Source organism: Onychomys torridus, chromosome 3 (assembly GCF_903995425.1).
Source record: "Onychomys torridus chromosome 3, mOncTor1.1, whole genome shotgun sequence".
Classification (NCBI taxonomy): Eukaryota; Metazoa; Chordata; class Mammalia; order Rodentia; family Cricetidae; genus Onychomys; species Onychomys torridus.
This window is the reverse complement of record NC_050445.1, coordinates 60,427,641-60,447,099: the sequence shown is the minus strand read 5'-3', so window position 1 is coordinate 60,447,099 and position 19,459 is coordinate 60,427,641. Positions and strand designations below refer to the sequence as shown.

At 42.6% G+C, this 19,459-nt stretch overlaps 1 protein-coding gene across 2 annotated transcripts in view; it reads left to right on the top strand.

Annotated features, from left to right (window-relative positions):
• The first annotated feature begins 12,893 nt into the window (after positions 1–12,893).
• Positions 12,894–19,459, top strand: part of C1galt1 (core 1 synthase, glycoprotein-N-acetylgalactosamine 3-beta-galactosyltransferase 1) — a 42,272-nt gene continuing 35,706 nt past the window's right edge. Inside the window, exon 1 of one of the 2 annotated variants that reach the window (XM_036182171.1) lies at positions 12,894–13,060. In XM_036182171.1, the coding sequence (XP_036038064.1) occupies positions 13,054–13,060 (7 nt within the window). In that variant the 5' untranslated portion in view covers positions 12,894–13,053. Of the gene's footprint in view, positions 13,061–13,085; positions 13,428–19,459 lie in introns of those variants that run through there. The other variant, XM_036182172.1, reaches the window with a different exon arrangement.

The window sequence follows — 19,459 nt, the reverse complement described above, 5'->3', positions numbered from 1 at the left end:
AGACATTCTGCAGGACACAGGAAGAAACAACTGAGAAACTCTAGACCTATAGGCTGAAGATGGATGCCCCAACACTACAGAGGAACTTTGGGTAATTGTTCAGGCAGCCAGCTGTCTCTGTCATTCTAGATTTTTGGAAGTTGCTTACAATGCACTTCCTGTTCACTTAGGTAATATTATATCCTTCTGAGGTCTTTGATGTAGTTGAAGACTAGATAATTATAATTTTCCTTGGTTATGATAAAAGATAAATTAGCTATGAAACTTTAGATTCACAAATATAGTAGGAAGATGATAAAATATCTTCTTTAATTTTGCCAAATACAAATAGACTAGATATTTTAACTACAATTCTTGCTTGATAACTGTTATATATAATTTTACTATATTAAAGCTAAAACATTCCTTTTTGATTAGATAAAAAAGGGGAAGTGCTGGGGAATATCTTTCTGTATGCTGTGAATATATGTTGTTCCCATTGGTTGATAGATAAGCTGCTTTGGCCTATGGCAGGGCAGCTTAGAGGCAGGCGGGAAATCCAAGGAGAGAGACAGGAAGGAGAAAGGCAGAGTGAGGAAGACACCAGCATCACCAGGAGAAGCAAGATGTGAAAATAAAATTGGGCTAAGTTATAAGAGCTAGCTAGCAAGAAGCCTGCCATATAGGCCATACAGTTTGTAAATATAATATAAGCCTCTGTGTGATTATATGGGTCTGAGTGGCTGCAGTACTGCGGGTGAGAGAGATTTGTCTAGACCACAGGGAGGGAGGTGGGGGAGGCTAGGCGGGACCTGAGAAACTTACTGCTACAGCAGTCCTCCTCCAAGAAAAAGCAAGATCAAAGCAAGAAGTACTTTGGAAACATTGACATCATTGGTATTACTTGTCTTCACAGGTGAAGGCCTCCAGAGCTTGGTTCCTGGTGATAGTGCTATTTTAAAAGGTTTCAACCTGTGGGTCATGGCCCTTTTGGGAATGAATGACCCTTTCACAGGGGTCACCTAAGACCATCAAAAAACACAGATATTTACATTACAATTCATAATCACAGTTATGAAGTAGCAACAAAGTAATTTTATGGTTGTGGGGGGTCACCACAACATGAGGAACTGTTTTAAAGGGTCGCAGCATTAGGAAGGTTGAGAACCACTGCTTTAGAAGATGAGGCCTAGGAGCTGTAGAGATGGCTCAGCAGTTAAGAGCAATGAGTGCTCTTCCAGAGGACCTGGGTTCAAATTCCAGCACCCACGTGGCAGCTCACAACAGTCTGTAACTCTTAGACCTGACACCCTCACACAGACATACATGCAGGCAAAACACAAATATAAATAAAATAATGAAAATAAATTTTAAAAAGAAGATGAGGCCTAGCTAAAGTAATGGATCACTGGGGAGTGGTTTTTTTTGTTTTGTTTTGTTTTGTTTTGTTTTAATTAAAAAAGTTCTCATGATTTCATACATACATGCACACACACACACACACACACACACACACACACACACACACACACACAATCTCTTATCTCCCTTCCATTCCCAATAACCCCCTTCTTCTCAAGAAGATCTTCTGCTTTAATATTTGTGCCTAATGTACATGTGCGGGGCTATTACCTCACTTAACTAGTATTGTCTATATAAGCGTGGGTTGGGGAGTCATTTATTTGAATAAGGGCAATTTACCAGTGGCTACACCACTAAATATGACTCCCCTCCCCTAACAACCATTTCCTGCCTATGGCTCATCAGAGGGCTGGAGCCTTGTGAGCTCCTTGCCCTTCTGTGGTAGAGTGACAGTGGGTCCAGTCATGGTCAGGTCTTGTACAGACAGTCACGACTGCTGAGTGCCTGGGTACCACAGGCATATCATGTCTAGAAGATAGCATTTGCAGCATGCCTTTCCAACCCCTGAACTTTCTTCTGTGGAGTTCTCTGAGCCTTGGAGGGGTGTTAGGGTTGAGCACTTGACAGTCACTTATCACTATTATTATAGTATATATTATCATTATCATCACGTGGCTGATTAAAAGTCTGCTTTCAAGGTGATGGGGCAATGATATTGAGGGCTATATTTTGTTCCCGGATTCTTGGCTATCAAGAGGTGAACAGTCCTGTTCTAGCATGATTTCCTGTATGATGCATTGCCTCACCTCAGGCCCAGAAAAATAGATCCAGCCTACTATGCAATGAACTCTCTTTAACCAGGATCCAGAATAAATCAGCCACCCCTTAGAATTTTTGTGTCAGGTCACTATCTCACCATGGCAACAAGATGTCTAAAAAAACCACATTTTGTTTATTTAGCTATCATTTTCTGGACACTTAGGTTATTTCCATCTTTTTGGCTTTGATAAATACTGTTACTGGGAACATTCATGTACAGATATCTTATCTTGACCCTGCTTTCAGTTTTAAAAGCTTATCTAAAAAAAGAATTAGTGAATTGTATGGTGCTGTGTTCTGAATGTGTCCCCAGTTGGCAATGCTGTTTTAGGACAAAGTGGAAGCTTTGAAAAGTAGAGCCTAGACGGAAGATGAAAATCCCTGGGGAGAGCCTTTGAAGGTGGTACTAGCTCCTGGTCCCCTTCTCGTCTCTGTGCCTTGTGCACCACAGTAAGAGCTGCTCCACCAGGTCTCCTGCTGTGATGTACTGAATCCTGAAACCAGGAGCTAAAATAACTGCTTCCTTCTCTAACATGTTATTTCAGGTAAGTTGTCACAGAAAACACAAAGGTTACGGACATATTTGGTAAATCCTGTGTTTAGCTTTTAAAGAATGCTTTCATTTTCCACACTGTCTGGACCACTATGTTCCTACTAGTGACGTACAAGTATCCCAACTTCTTTACATCCTTGTCAAAACTTGTCATTTCCTGTATTTTTCTGCCTGGTAAGTGGGAAATAATACCCCCTTCTTGTCTTTGATTTATACTACATTGATGACTAAGGATAATGCACATCTTTCCTGTACTCATTGTCATCTTTCCTCTTTGGAGAATGGTCTACTCTAGGCCCTTGCCCACTGTTCGCTCAGGCTCTTCTTATTTTAAATGTTGGGTTAAGTTTATCAATGCTTTGTTGAGTGTTTTCCCTATAGTATCCATAAAGGACACTTATATTTATAATCTCTTTTTCAGGCTTTATTAGAAGTTCATTGGGTTATATTAGGTTGACTCTTTGCTGGTCAATATTCTGTGGGTTTGAAGAAATGTATAATGACATGTACTCCTTTTATAATATCATAATGTCCTGCCCCAAATTTCCTATATTCTACCTATTCATGTCACCTTCCTTTCAAATTTCCAGCAACCTTTGGTCACTTTGCATAGTTTTTCCTTTTCTAGAAAATCATCTTGTTGGAATCACAGAACATGTAGCTTTTTTAGATGTTCTTATGCACTTAATATGCATGTAAGATTCCAATATATATTTAGTATCTTGGTATCTTATTTTCTTATAGTTTTGAATAATATTTGTACTACTTACTTTTCTCATTTCTCTGACCAAATGTTCAACAGGAACAGCCTAAGGAAGGAAATGTTTACCTAGGCTCATAGTTCCTGAGAATCTCAGTCCACTGTGGGGGTGAAGCAGGGTGCAGAATCCCACCTGGGGATGAGAGTATATAGTGGGGACTTCTCACATGGCCATAGACCATAAAACACAGAAAAAATAGAATGGTCAAAACTATAATGGCCATAAGCCCCAAAGACCCACCCCTTGTGACTTACTTGTATCAGTAGGTCCCACTTCCTAATGAGCACACAGCTTTCAAAATGGCAATATAAACTGGAGACTGAGCACTCAAAACAAATTCCTTTGGAGATATTTCAGATTTAAATCATAAAGCATTTCACTGTCTAAATTTACTAGAGTTTATCAAGTAGTGTCTATTACTGCATTAATCCATTGAGGTTATTATAACAAAATATCAGGGACTGGGTGATTTACACAACAGAAATTTGTTTTCTTATCGGGTTATGGAAGCCAGAAGTCTAGGACTGGACAAATTCAGTTCCTGCTCAGTGCTTCCGGCCTGGCTTGTAGATATCTACTAATATCTTCACACAGTCTTCTTTATATGTATGCCTAGGGAGGGAAGAAGGGATGGAGGGAGGGAGGGAAGGAGGGATGGACTGAGGGAGGGGAGGGGAAGAAGGAAGTGGATGGGAGAGGCAGGAAAGAATATTGTCTCTTTATTTCTTCCTCTTCTTGTAGCAGCACCAGCTCTGTCTATCAGACTGGATCCCTCCCTTGGGACCTCATTCAACCTTTGTTAGTTCCCCACAGGCCCTCTTGCCAGCGACACTGAAAGTTAGGACTGTAACATATGGATTTGGGTTGGTGGTTATTCATTCAGCTCATAGTACCCCAGGCAGGTTCAAACAGAGAGACTCACTAATTTGAGAACCAAATCTATTTTATTCCTTCTGGAACCTGGTAAATGCTGTCACATGGCCGCAGGGTTGCCACTGCTTTGAGACTGCTGTTGTGTGTGATTGTAGCAGCTTTACAACGCTGTGGTTTCACCACTGTCACCTTAGGACTGGCTGCCACTGACCTATCCTGTGGTGCAGAGCGGGATGAAGGATAGGGAATCTGCAGGAAACATCCTTGGTGCTGTCCAGTGCCTGCTCCTTGTGCCAGTGCCTGGCTGCTTGCTGTAAAGTCCGGACTGCTTTCCAGGACTCTCACCAAACTGGCTTAAGGGCTCCCAGTTTTCTGACATCTCTCCATTAGGACCCGGAACTCCCCCCTGTGCTTTGTGGCTGCCTTTCAGCTTCCAGGTTCTTCCTAAGCCTTGTGCTGTTTCCTAGACCAGTGCTTTCTACTTCTAGTTTTTCATACATTAAAAAACAAAACCAAAACCAAAAAAAAAAAACCCTACTTAACACCTTTCCTAAATGAAGAGATCAGATATATTTTATAAAAACTTTGTGTAGCTTTTTAACTTACTTATATTTTTTGAGATAGGATCTTCATACATAACCCAGGCTGGCTTCCAACCCTCTCAGCCTTCCTGCTTTGGCCTTCCAAGTGCTGTGACTACAGGTGTGAATCACCATGCCTGGCAAAACACATGTGGAAAGATGGAAAAATTACCTACTCAAATTCATTTAACAAGAACAAACAGATTTTGAAATATGTACCCGCTAGCGAAATGCAAGTAGGAAGACAATCTCTACAGACATGAGCCTGGGACCCAACTTGTGTGTAAGACTTAGAGAAAAAGAGCTGAGGAATGGGGTGCTCCTTAATGGAGGTGGAGAAACCCTAAAAGATGCCTTATGATAGGACTGGCTAAATGGCTCTGAGGGTAAAGGTGCTTCCTGCCAAGCAGGATACACAGTGAAAGAAGGACTCTTGCAAGTTGTCCTCTGACCCCCACACATGTAACATGACACAGGCATGCCACTACACTAGTATCCACACAAATAGATGTCACTAAATGTGATAATGAAATCATCTACTACAGTCCCTCTTTATATCTAAAAACACAAATTAAAAGAAAAATGCTTTCCCATGCTATGCATTCAAATTTGTAAGACTATATTTCAATAACAGATATGAACATTTATAAATTACTGACTCCTTCAGGGTTTCAAATCGAAGCAAGCTCCAACTACTCCATTTACAGCAAAAGTCCACTGCTTTTGGTGAACTACCAAAGGAATACTGTGATCCTTACACCAGGAAGTCAGAGAACACAGAGGAACATCAGGGAGCCTGATGAGCAGCAGACATTCCTGAGACAACACCAGTTCCTGGTACACACGTGGCAGCAGCCTCTGCTTTCAAGCTACTGTGTGAGTCATGCTGAGTAGGCTTCCCTTGAGGTTAAAAGAATTTCCTAGGCTTTTTTACTCTATCTTCTGCCCTGCCCTGTTCTCCACACTTGCTCTTCCTTGAGTCAATCAATTCAGAAAGTGCACTAGCCTTCCTTTCCCAATGTCTTCAGAGAATCTCTGAAGACACGGCTTTTTAAAAATAAAGACCAGCTAGAATTTCCCAGAGGGGAAGAGATGCTCTGTGGAAGGATTCTGTCACTGCATCTTATTTCCCCAAGTTCATCTTTTATTACTAAATTTGATATTGCAAAAGGGTATGTGAGGTTCTGTCTCTTAAAATGCTTCTTCTTACTCAGAGATCAACTACAACCACAAACAATCAAATGTTTAGTGAAGATGGCAGTTTAAACAGATTTGGTGACCATGGCTAAAAGTCAGAAAGCAAGAAACAAGAACAAAATAGCCTTCTTTTCCTTGGTTTCATTTGGGAGGGGTGTCCTCTTCACTTCTTCTCCATTATGGCCCCAAATTACTAGTGCGAAGTCCCAGAAATCAGTTACTAGGATACTTGACTTGCGCATAGCTCTAATTAGCATGATGAAATCTCATGCCATCCCACTCCATTTGGGCAAGGACTAGTCCCCTTGTCCAGCTCATCAACACTGTGTAGACCACTTACTCATTGCACACCTTACAGCCACCTCTGTCAGCTCACCATTGTTCACATTGCTCACTTGGAAGGAACCCTCTTTTTTATTTAATGGTGGCCTCAAAGTGCTAGGATAATGATGCAAACACTATGGCTGTAGCAAAGAGAAGCCAGAATGGACTTCCTTTAAATGAAAGGTAAAAGCTCTTAATAAGAAAAGAGAATTATGTACTAAGGTTTCTAAGGTACCATAAGATTATGGAAGGGAGACCAACTTTTAATAGTATGTTATTATAATTATTCTACTTTTATTAGCTATTATTAATTTTTTACTATGCCTACTTTGTAAATTAAATTTTATCATAGCTATTTATATATGGAAGAAACATAGTATATATAGGGCTAGGTACTGTGTGCCTTCTGTTAAGCACTGAAGGTTTTGAAAACTATTCCCTGTGGATAAGGGGAAGCTGGAGAGTTGCAAGCACAGTACTTGTATGTATATTAAGGTCTAGCTTACTCATTCTGATGCAGTTACTGCTCACTCATGTGCATACCAGGCACTTAGGTCTGAAATCCCCACAGCCTTAACTTTCTTATATCTCAGAAGAAAATAGGAAACAAAACTTTGAAAAGGAAAAAGGATTGAATTAGAGTTTGGCCAGATGAGGGAAAAGAAAAGTTCTTAGACTCTTTCCCACCTCTAAGAGTCCCAATCTCACAGAAACATGGAACAGAAGCCAGGACGTTGACATCCAGTGATTTATCTGTGTGCTATGCTGCCAGAGGTGTGTGAAATCTTTCTGGGGGAGATTCTCTCTCAGGAACCAGGGCTGCCTTTCCTCTTTCCCAGCACAGGACTCCTGGGGAAATTTGAACTATTTGGGGATCTGTTGTTTCCTGCTCCCTGGTATATTGTTAGAGCACCACAGAACCAAGGACTGTCAATAACTGCATCAACTTGACCACTGTGTGCCACAAATCCTCCTCTCTGAAAGAGAAGAGAACATATTCTACTACTTAGTTTCTTGTTGTTGGGTGCAACGTTGGACCATTGTTGGTTAAATGTTTGTTCACAATGAGGAATATTAGGCACTGCTGCGCTGTGAAGGGGGGCAGACACACAACCCAGTTACAAATTAATTCTTGAAAAGAAAAAGCAGCCAGTCATAATTATGTATTCTTTGTAAAGCACAATACATTTCAACAGGCTAATAAAATGAGGTCTGCCACATAATAAGCTATAATCTTGCCACACTATTAAATTCAACCTGCTTGCTATGAATAATGCTGATACTTTACAGATACATATGAATCAGTAAGTAAAATGTTCCCTTCCTCTTTAGGGAAAAAATCTCCATGGTACTCATATACATAATATTTAATGATTATTTTTTAAGTAAACTTCATCAATCTAACTTAAACAATTTGTTTTATTTTACTTTATTTTATTTTATGTGTGTTGTTTGTTTGTCTGTGTGTGCAGCATATGCACTTGGTGCCTGAGGAGGCAGGAAGAACTGGAGTCACTGACAGTTGTGAACTGCCAGATGTGCGTGCTGGGAATGAAACTCTGGTCCCCTGGAAGAGTAGTATGTGAGTACCTGCTCTTAATTGCTGAGTCATCTCTACAGTCCCTCGTCAATCTAACTTAATTAAAGAATGCTATTACTTTCTAGTTACATGGTCACATAAAATTTCATTAGCTGTCTTTTGAGACAGACTGAGATTCTTGTCCCTAGTTAAAAGCTAGGGGAATTGAGATTTAAAAGGGTTAGATTACTTTACTCAGGTACTCAGGCATAGAATCTAATCCTAAACTGTATATTCTATTTTCCATGTTAATTCAAGACTATAGATATCAGATCTTATTGGGATTAACAATTGATTTATATGAGTTTATTTTATAAACTTTATATAACATAGATGTCAGGGATCAAAGATAATATCAGCATTGTATGTAACCCATTACAGTATGGTAGATATACTCAACATCATTCAAAGGCTTCATCATTCAAACAACAAATGATTAAACACTTGCTTATATGCCAGGATTGTACTAGACTCTACTATACCAGCTCTTTTTTTTTTTTTTTTTTTTTGAGCTGAGGATCGAACCCAGGGCCTTGTGCTTGCTAGGCGAGCACTCTACCACTGAGCTAAATCCCCAACCCCCTATACCAGCTCTTATAGACCTATGGTTGTGTAACAAGTCATCCCAATTAAGTGGTGTAAGACAATTATGTAAACATGGATTATCCCAGTTAAGGTAGGGCAGAAACTTGGGAGCAATTTGGTTGAGTGATTCTGTCTCAAAGTCCTTCTGGTGGCTACAGCTAAGATGTTGCCTAGGAATGTGTCCAGTCATCTGAGGATTAACTAGGGCTGGTAGATCTGCTTTTAAGATTATTTGCATGGTTGTTGACTGGAAGCCTGAATTACTTAATTACTTATTGAGGTGGCCTCTGAGTAAAGTTGCTACAGAAGTTTCGTAACTATGATTCGATAGTTGCCTTTCCCTAGCAAGTGATTCAAGAAAGGGAACAAGAAGAAAGCTGGAATATACTTTATAAACCCTCTGAGTAGTCACGCCACATTATTTCTTCCTTCTACTCATCAACACAAGTCATTAAGTATGCCTGTGGAAGACAGCATTATAGGATTTGTGGATTTATTTTATTATTTCCATTTGAGTGGATATAAGTAACTTAAAGTGTTAACTTAAGTATTATGAAATAATTTGTTAATCTATTTATTTGTTTTGTGTGATTTTTTTTTTTTTTAAGAGAAGGCCTCACTATGTAGATCAGACTATCCTCAAATTCACAGAGATCCATTCATCTGCCTTTGCCTCCTGATTGCTGGAATTAAGTATGTGTGTGCCCTCATACCAGGCCATGTTAGATTATTTAATATTTAAAGTAACCCTGTAGAGAAGAGAATGTCTTCCTGTTGCTTGTCTGCATTGTATATCTCTATTTTCATCTTACAACTCTGTGCTGAAGTTTCTATATGGTGATGAATGAATGAGGACCTATCTCATTCTATCAATTAGAAATTCCATTCAATGTTTGTAACACAAACCCAATTTAAAAAAAACAAAAAACAAAAAACCTATAATAGAAGAGACTCATTTTTCTTTGTGTAATAACAGTCTACAAGGATGCAGGCCAGACCTGGAAAGGTGGCCCTCCAAAGCATGAACCCAGAACCTTCTTCCACATCCCACATTAGTAATAGTGCATGTAGCTTTTATTAGTTACAGTGGAAAGAAGGTTTATCTACCTTTGTGTTGTCTGCAACACTTATTTTTCTTGTCACAGTGGCATAAAACATGGCATAAAGAACATAATGGAGGAAATACTATTTTAGTTTGTGACTTTAGAGAGTTCCATCCATGGTTGCCTGGCCCTGTGTGCTCTACAGCAGGAGTAGATGTTAGAGAGCATTCTTCACTTTTTGGACCATGAAAAGTAAAGAGCAGAGGAAGGAGTCAGGAAGAGCTATATCATCCAAAGACACACCCCAAAGATCCTACCACCTGCTTTTCACTACCTCACAATGATGCCCTAATATTATGAACCGATCAAGGAATCAGAACCATCAGTATCTAATTGCCTAAGGAAATGACTTGAAAGACTCTCCCAGGAGTGTGCTCCAGTAATCAATGGTAGGTGCTCCTTAATCCAATCAAGTTAATCATCAAAATTACCATCACAACATCCCTGTCGTGAGAAAGTGTAGGTCAGACTGCTGAAGGGACATTTCCTCCATCAAGCTTTTCTCAGGCTCAGAGACACTGACTTTCGCTGATGAACACGTGGCCAGCCATAACTTGTAAGAGTCTGGGGAAGTAAGCAAATTTAGCTGGGTACTGGCATCCTGCAAATAATCGTGCCTCTGCTAGAAAGATAGAAAGGATATTGTTTAGACAACTAATAATGTCTCTCTTCTTATTCCATGGAGCTTTGACACAAGATTCTGCTCCCAAAAGCGTTGATACACTTTTCTGAGACATTAAATGCCACACAGACAACAACACTAGCTGGGATTTATCTATATTTTAAATGAGGGAGTCTAGTCAGTTTTGAACCCCAAATATGAAGTATATTTTCTAAAGTAGTCATTTTTTCTAGTTAATAATACTGAAAAAAAAAAAAGCTGCCATGAATGTTATTTCTAGGGATACTTCTAAGAGGTAACTGCATGGGTGTACAAAGGTAAGATCAGCAAAGAGTTGTTTAGAACAGTAAGGACTTGGGATGTATCCTTGCATGAGAAAAGAACTATGAGTCACAAACCATTTCTGAGCTAGTATGTGATTCTGGGGGGTTTCTTTTGTTTTAGAGAAATGTCTAAAAGAGTATCAGACGGGATCTTAAAAATGATTATCTCTAGATTGAGATTCTTCATAACTTATCTGCATTTTAATTGAACTGGTTTACAGGTTTTGAATTGGTTTGAATGTGCATGCATTGTTTTCATAAAACAATAGCTCTCTTAAAAAAAACTAAGGGAGGGAGTGGTCATTTGATCAATACTGTTCCTATTTACACTCCCTTTTGCCTGTAATTTGGCTAAAATGACTGAACTTAGAACTTACCCTTGGGTGGGGGTTCTGATCTTTGCTAAAATGATGTCATTCTTTAGTCATTATAACTTCCAGTAGAATTAGAGGTATGTAGAATCCTGAGGATGTTTTATATTTAAGAATACTTTGACCCCGGGTGGTTCTCTTTTCCATTTTTGACTGGTGAAATGATCTTGTGGAAAACTATGTTAAGGGAGTGTTAAGGCTGAGCAAGAGTACAAAAAGAGAGGGATAGAGCTAAGAATGTCTGGAGAGGAGTTGGCAGGTCATGGAACGGGCACTTACCTGGATATCGAGACAGCCACCCTGCCTGCCCTTCTCTTCTGGCCTGGGCCTATCAGTTTATCGCTCTGCCCTCAATTTTCTCATCTGAAAAAGAGACCTTTGGATTAAAATCACTAACTTTGCTTCAAGTTTTAAACTCCCTTTCGAAGAGTTGGGGGTGGGGGTAGGAGTGGACAGTTATTATTGTCCTAGCAAATGGCACTAAAACTGAACCCAAGTAAATTAAAGGCAAATTAACAGCGAGAGCCAACATACTGTTTATTATTCCTATCAAACATACTGTCCGGTAACTTCCTAAAATTACACAATAAATGGGCCATTACCTAGATCCCAGCCTGCTATGGTTTGAATATGGCTTGTCCTTTCCGGGACTCATAGAAGGTGAGGCTGAGTAAACACGTGCTAATTAGGACTCTGCCCTTAGGAATGGTTTAATCCATTCGTGTGGCAATGGATTAATGAATAAAAGGATTATCTGGAGACTGCTATAAAAGCCACTTTGGCTAGGTCTCTTTTAAGCTTTCTGTTTCCTGCCATAATATCCTGCAGCTTCAGTTCAGGACTTGACAAACAAAATGTCACCACACGTAGGTCCTTGATCTTTGTCTACAATCAGCCAACATGTACCTGTTCTTTATAACAGTATCATTAGTATTTGAGGCGGAAAATGGACTCAGATAAAGTTTATTGTCTTATTTCAAAACCCTCACTTTTATTAGCTATGTTGTAGTGTGCTCAGAACTGCCTAAATTGAGCATTTATCAAGCATGGCACAGCCTTTCCATCCTGGGGCCTGGCCTTGATTGGTTAAGGCCAGCAAAGTCTCTAGATCTTACTTCTACATCCTGCTTCCTCAACAGGTGGCAGCCCACTTCCTTTGTCGCAAAGATAAGCTTCCTGGTTCACAGCACCTTTGCCAAGGAAGGGCAGGCGAGTTTTGCAAAGCTCTGAAGTACTTGCCCATTGCAGGACAGATTTAAAACGCCACCCATGCATTCCTTCAAGAGGCTTTCCGTTTCCACTAGCTGGGGGCTCTGTTCTTCTGGGGCACACATCTGGTTACATAGTGCCGGTCTGCATACTTCGTTAGGCCACATTTCGTAAGGACAGAGATACTGTGAGAGGACCAGAGGAGAAAGAACCAAGGGGCTAAGACTGGGTCAGAGGTCAGCACGGCGGCAGGGTTTGTTCTGCAGATGACAATTCGTAACGCCCCTCTACTCGCAGTCCCGGCTAACGTCGCTTTCTCTCAGGGAATCGGCTAGCGCGGGACCCTGCGCACAACCCCACTAGAAAGGGGGCTGAAACTCAACCCACGCCACTAGGAAGCCAGGACTTCCCAGCCCCCTTCGCAGGAGGGCGGGGCGAACGCCGGGCGGCCAATCCCCGCGTCCGCACGTCGCCGTGTCCCCGCCCACGCCGCCTGGGCCCCGCCCTTCCCTGGGGCCGGTGCGGCGGCCGCGACGTCAGCTCTCCCGGACCCCGGGGTGGTGACTGCGCCGTAGGCGGGCCGTGGCCGGGCCGCGCGGCGAGGAGGGGCGGAGCGAGCGGCGGGAGCGAGCGGCGGGAGCGCGCGCCGGGCCCGCCTCGGCCGCCGCCGCCGGGGGATGATCTGGGCGGCCGCGGGCGGCCCTGGCTAGCGGCCCGTGCCGGTGCTGCGGCCGGCCGGGGCAGCGGAGGTCGAGGGTCGTGGGTCGTCCTCCTCCCCGCCTGCCGGGAGGGGCGAGAAGGAGCCGCGGCTGATGCCAGGTACGGCGGGCGGAGGCGCCCGAGGGCTGCGGGTCCCGGGGCTCGGCTGCCCGCCGCGGAGCGACCGAGGGGACGGGAGCGCGGCCAAACAGGTGTCTCGGGCGGCGGGCGAGCGGCCGCCCTTGCGCTCTCCTCTGCCCGGCGGCTCGGGCAGGAGGCGCCCGGGGCGGGCGGGCGGCTAGCGGTCCTGCCCCGCCGCCCCGCCCCGGCCTCCGCGCGCCCAGCGGCCGCCAGCCCTGCACTCAGGTGCGGGCACCTTCCGGCCGCTCGGATCCCGAGTGCCTGCCTGTCGCCGGCTGGGGCGAGCTTTGTGTGCCGCTGGTTTATTATGGTTGCAAGTTTCCCTGCAGCTGAGTCGACTAGCCAGGTGTGTAAGGGGTTTGCGGCGTGCACAAGGATTTAAATTTTATTTTCTCCCCTCTGGTAACAAAGTGTGATGGGATTTCTAGACGGTGGCTAGTTAAACAGACTGCTTTGAATTTGGATATTCTCTGGGGTTGACTGTAATTCAGGAACGAGAAATGGGGATTTTTTGTTGTTGTTAATTTTTATCCCTCTGCCACTCTCAGTGTTTAAAAACAAGCGGCGGGAATATTGAGGTTCCCCCACATTCTGGAAAGTTATTTTCCAGTCTCGTTTTTTGTATTCATTGTAGATGCCACGATATTGCCTTTTAGTACCTAACGACTACAAACGTAATCTGAATTAAAAAGTTACAAAGTTAGAACTTTTATACATCAGACTGAGTAATTAGGCAACGTGTAAGGGACAGAAATATGGTAATTTACTAGAAGTTGAGCATAGACTATAGATAGCAGTGCCTGGATGCCAAGAAAAAGTGCTGTGCACATTACAAGTTGTTTGATTCTGGTGTAAGCTTGGAAGGGGAAATCTGAGTTTTTAGAAGGTATTTAGATGACAGTTTTCCAGTCTCTTAGCAGATAAATGTCAGATGAGCCTTATGCACATGATATTGTGTATTCTAAGCATTGTATATCATAAATTTTATTTTCTGCCAGTCTTGCTATATATTTTTGTACAGTTTAAATGAATATAAAGTTTCAAGTTACCAAACAGTTAACTCTTTTCACCATATGTTAAGTAAAACAGTGATTTAGGAAGACAAGTATGAGTCACTTAAAATTCAGGACTACTCAGTGTCTCAGATTTTCTTGAAATTTATGTTTTCCTGTATCTTTTTACTTAGGACTAAGCATTTTGCAAATACTTTGTGGTTACTGTCTACTTGAAGTTTTTTCCCCAGTTATGCTTTTTAAAAAATATCCTGACCTATAATTGTGAATAAATTTAATTTTAAGAAAATTTAGAATTTTATAAGCAGTTTATTTAAGAGTACATATAATGAGTTAATGTTTGGCTAATCCTATGCAGAAGTGCTCCACTGTGCATATGTTGGCTGTATACTGCTTGTATGTTGATGGTGCTGAAATGAACGTTGTGTTATGGAGCTTGACTTTATTATCCATGGCCTTCTTGTGGTAAAATTATTGCTTGGAATTTTCTTTTTCTGACAGTGTATAAATAAAATGTAAATAGAAATTGTTACCTTAATGCTGCTATTTACCTGCTACACTCAAAAGTTTTGGGTTTTCAGTACAATATTTTAAAAAGATTTTTTGAGATTTTAGTAAAACAGCTAGTTGAAAATCCTGTCAAGGTTAAAAGAAAGATATGCGTTTTTAATAACAAATCTGGTGGGATTAAGGTCTTTTTAAAAATTAAAATTTTAAATTAATATGCAAGATAATGAGGTCCATATATACATATGTCATTATACTTTGCTTTTATTCTTTTAAATGGAGAAAGAAAAACAAGACTTACTCCATAAAATGTGAAGTTAACATTTTATCTGTGTATCTATCTGGTAAGAAACAAAGGTCAAAGTATGCTTAAGTTTTTGCACCTAATTCAAATGCCGCTCCCCTCTGGGAGTGTGTGGGGGGGCTAGGATACTCAGCTACATGCCAGTATTTGTGTGTGTGAAAACAAGAAGCTGTTCTTTATGAACCAGGGAATCCCATTAGAAGGTGGGAGAAACCAAGGAGAAGCTGGAAGCAAAGTACCCTACCCCTGCAGTAAGAAGTGCATTGCAGGCCTGGGGAGGCAGTATTGGGAGATTCTGGGTTTGGAAACCTGATTATTTTACAATGAAAGCTGAATGCTGAGGCACATTTTTACCACAGACTTGAAAATATATCCAGCCCCATGTACTCATTTGCATTCTTGTTTGCTGTGTTAGTTTTCTGAGGCTCCCAAAGCAAAGGACCCTGGACTGGGCCGTTGAAGGCATCTGCAAGCCTATGCTGTAGAGGTTCTAGAGAATCTGCTGTGATACTCTTAGCTTTTGTCTTTGGCTTTTATATCACTCCAGCCTCTGCCTCTGTTAGCACAGGTCGCTGCCCCCATGCGGCTCTGCAACACTGGCTATAAAACTGGGGTCTCTAGGCTCATAGCCTCAAGCTCATAGGAACTTGTCAGAAATGCAAATTTTCGAAGTTCACTGCAGATCTCTTGATTTGGAAACTAGCTAGGCTTCCAGATCGGCTGACTGATCTGATGCCTTGTTTTCAGACTGTAAGCAAGGTAAGCAAAGACACTGAGTGCTAAGGTGTGCCCAGGAAAGACCCCTGTGAAGCAAAGAGCTCAAAGAGCTGGAGAATGGAACACAGGAATGTCTGAGAGAAGATGGTTTGCAGCACGTACAGCAGGCATGAAGACTGCGTGTTTAAGGAACGGAGCAAGGAGTCCAAAGCTAAAACACGCCGGGAGAAACAGTCGTAGGCAGGGCTCTATAAAGGTCATTTTAAGGTTTTGGCTTTTTAAAATGAGCTTAGGCAGGTGGCAGGGGCTTTTGAGAAAATGGGTGGCAGGATCTGATTTCGTTGATAGGATCATTCTGGCATGCTAGCAGAAATAGACTGAAGAAGGGGAGCAAGAGAGGTATTGGCTGGACGGCTGTTGCGGTAATTGAAGGACCAAGTTCAGACCAGGGCAGAGGCAGTAAAGCCAGAAACTAACTAGAAGAGGTACAAGACAGTGAGTGTGAAGAGTAAGCTTCTCTCCTTCTCTGGTTACCGTAGTAACCCTGTTCCTTAAAGATAATCCATGTTGCAGTTAGTCTTTCTATATTCTGCCGAAGGTGTTTTAGTATGTATGAGAAACTGCTCCAACAGGTTAGTGCAGGGGTGTGTGTGTGTGTATGTATGCATGCATGCATGCCTGTGCCAGTGTGGGTCAACATCAGGGGTCTTCCTCAGCTGCTCTTCACCATGTCTTTTGAGACAGGATCTCTCACTGAACTGAGAGCTCATCAAATCTGTTAGAATAGCTGGTCAGCAAGTCCCTGTGGAGGGTGGGGATGGGGTGGCACTGTTTCCCCAGTGCTAGCCATGTGCCACTGCACCTTGCTTTTTTTCCCCGTGGGTTCTGGAGGATTGAACCCAGGTCCTCACCGAGCCCTTGTCCCTTCCTAGTGGGGTGGTTCTTGACTGAAGCCGATTTACTCCTCCAGGAGGACATTGGTTCTGGTCCAGATAGGTTTTTGGTTGTCACTACTAGTAGAAATGCTTTTGATGTCTAGTAAACAGAGGCTGGGAAGCTTCTAGACATCTTATGAGTTAACAGGACAGCCACCACATCAGTGAAACTAGCCAGCTCACACTGCCTCTTAGTACCAGGATTAAGAAAAATGAGACTTGAAAGCACCGAGGTGAGAACACAGGGAGTGGAAGGAGGAGGGTGTTTTAGTCGTAACAGGACCAGGCGTGGAGCTGTCTACATTGGGATAGTTAAGAGTCTGCTGATCGTCAGGATCATTGAATGGGTCTGTGAAAAGGTGATCTGGACATGTGGACAGAATCGTCAAGCAGAGGTTTATATGGCATGTTAATTAAAGATGGTCCGGTTTACGCTTGTAGGCTGTGGAATTCTGTGAGGATTAATGGAGTGGCGTGACCACGCTTGAGTTAGAGGTCATTCTGGTAAAGGAGGGATGAGTTCAAAAGTGGCACATATGGAGGGAGACAGGTTCGATACCTCAGTACCTTACAATTGAGAGGAGAGTGGAATAAGACAGTGGATAAGGAGAAGAGATGGGTTAGAAAAATTAGAAAAGAAAATTGGCAACACTTGGTACTTGGATATGGATGAGGGTAAGAGGAACATTAAAAATGTCTGTGTGTCCAAGCTGTCTCTGGTAGAGTGTCTGCTCAGCATGTATAAGACCCACAGTTTGATCCTCAACACCTCCTATATACACATAAAATTTCTTTTCATAATTTCTAGTTTCAATAATCAGATGATTCTGACTGAAAGAGGAACAGGTTGCTGGGTAACTTAGATAATTACCAGTATTTAGGGTAAGATGGACAGATTAAGGGATGAAGTTATGGGCTCACTTTTAGGCTTGTTGAATTTGGGTGTGTTGCCTGTGGTCACGGTGGAAGTGTGTATTTGAGTCCATGTGGTTCTAAATTGTAGAAAATTCTGAAAAGGAGCAAGAGATGTAATGGGGGATTAATAAGTTTTCATTTTTTACTCTCTACATAAACTACTCTCTTAGTTAGTGTTTCCATTGCTGCAACGAAACACCATGGCCAAAAAGCAGGTGGAGGAGGAGAGGGCTTATTTAGCTTACACTTCAGCTTTGCTGTTGATCATTGAAGGAAGTCAGGGCAGGAACCTGCAGGCAGGAGCTGATGCAGAGGCCATAGAGGGGTGCTGTTAACTGGCTTGCTTCTCCTGGCTTACTCAGCCCACCTTCTTGTAGAACCCAGGACCACCAGCCTAGGAATGGCACCACCCACCATGGGCTGGGCCCTCCCCCGTTGGTCACTAAATGAGAAAATGCTGGATCTCATGGAGGCATTTCCTCACCTGAGACTTTTTCCTCTGGTGACTCTAACTTGTATCAAGTTGAAACACACAGCCAGCTATACAACTACCTTTATTTAATTTCTGTCAGAAAAGTAAAATTTATTTTTTGTTTTACATATACAGAAATTTGTGTGTGTGTGTGTGTGTGAATGTGTGTGTGTGAGTGTGTGTGAGTGACACACGCACACGAACTATTTTTAAAAGTACAATGACATTGTGCTATGTTGGCTTCAGTACGTTGTTTTAAAAAAGAAATCTTTTATACAGTTAAAGTGAGTGAGGTTGTATAGAGGGAAATATGTGATAATGATAGAGTGGAGAGTAGGAGATGTCCTCAGTGACTCTGAGTGCTGCTGTGGATGAGGTGAGGACTGATGTTCAGTGACTCTGAGTGCTGTGGATTGCGGCGAGCTCCTCGACCAGCGAGGAAGAACGACCACCATTCGAGGATTCCTCTCAGATCACATTTTATTGGAGCGCCTCTTGATTGAGGGAGAGCGGGAGGTGAGGGGCCCCAAGAACCAAAAGGCAGCTGCTTATATAGGGAACCAAGTGAACGGGTCAATCTGTGATTGGATCCCGCCAGAATGCAAGCACGGGGAGCCACAGGATAGGCTGAGGACATAAGGCCAAATTACCATATACGCGCATGCGCAAGCCTCGAGGCGCGCAGCCCAGCAAGCATAGCCAAATATGGAGTTGTTTACAGCAAAGCTGTCAGGAAGTCGGCGCCATCTTAGAATGGCAGCTCCCTACATCTACCCCTTCTTTATTAATTAAGCAACAGGAGAGAGTAGAGGTCCGATCTCTGATAAGACCATAAAGTACCCTTTTTTCAGAGATGGGATATTGGTACTGACCCATATGCCATCGGACTTGCTCTCCTTGAAGGAAAACGTCCTACTCTCCAAGTGCAGTGCTCGAGCCTGGCATCCTGTGCCCAATACAAATCCTTCACCCAATCAGGTCCCCACCTCATGATGTGTTGACCGATCGAAGGTGAGTAAACAAGATAATTATCCACATACCTTCCCGAGTGCAGTGGACTAACTAGTCCTAGGGGTGCAAAGGCTATGTGAACTTATCATTTGTTCTTTAAGGCAGAAAGCCAGATCTGAGGGGAGGAGCCACACTCCAGAGTGGCTAATGCCTGAGGGATAATGACCTTGCCCTTTTTTTGTACGTGCTCGCAAACGGCAGACCAACCACAGACAAAGCACACACCCTCCAAGACAGCATGCCAAAAATATACCCACCCCCACCCACTCCTTAAACAGGGAAAGGGCAGAAAAAATCCAGGAAGTTAATCCCTCCGCCAGTCCGGTGTCCACCTGGGTCGAGTTCACCATGACGATAGCCACCCTCAGTTGTTCCATCAGGTTGTCGAATTCTCCCGTCCAATTGCCCAAAAGATAACTGGACAACTGTTTAGACAGATTTACAGCACGGGTAAAGTTTTCATACTGGATACTAGACACACACAACCCAGCATATTTCTATTGA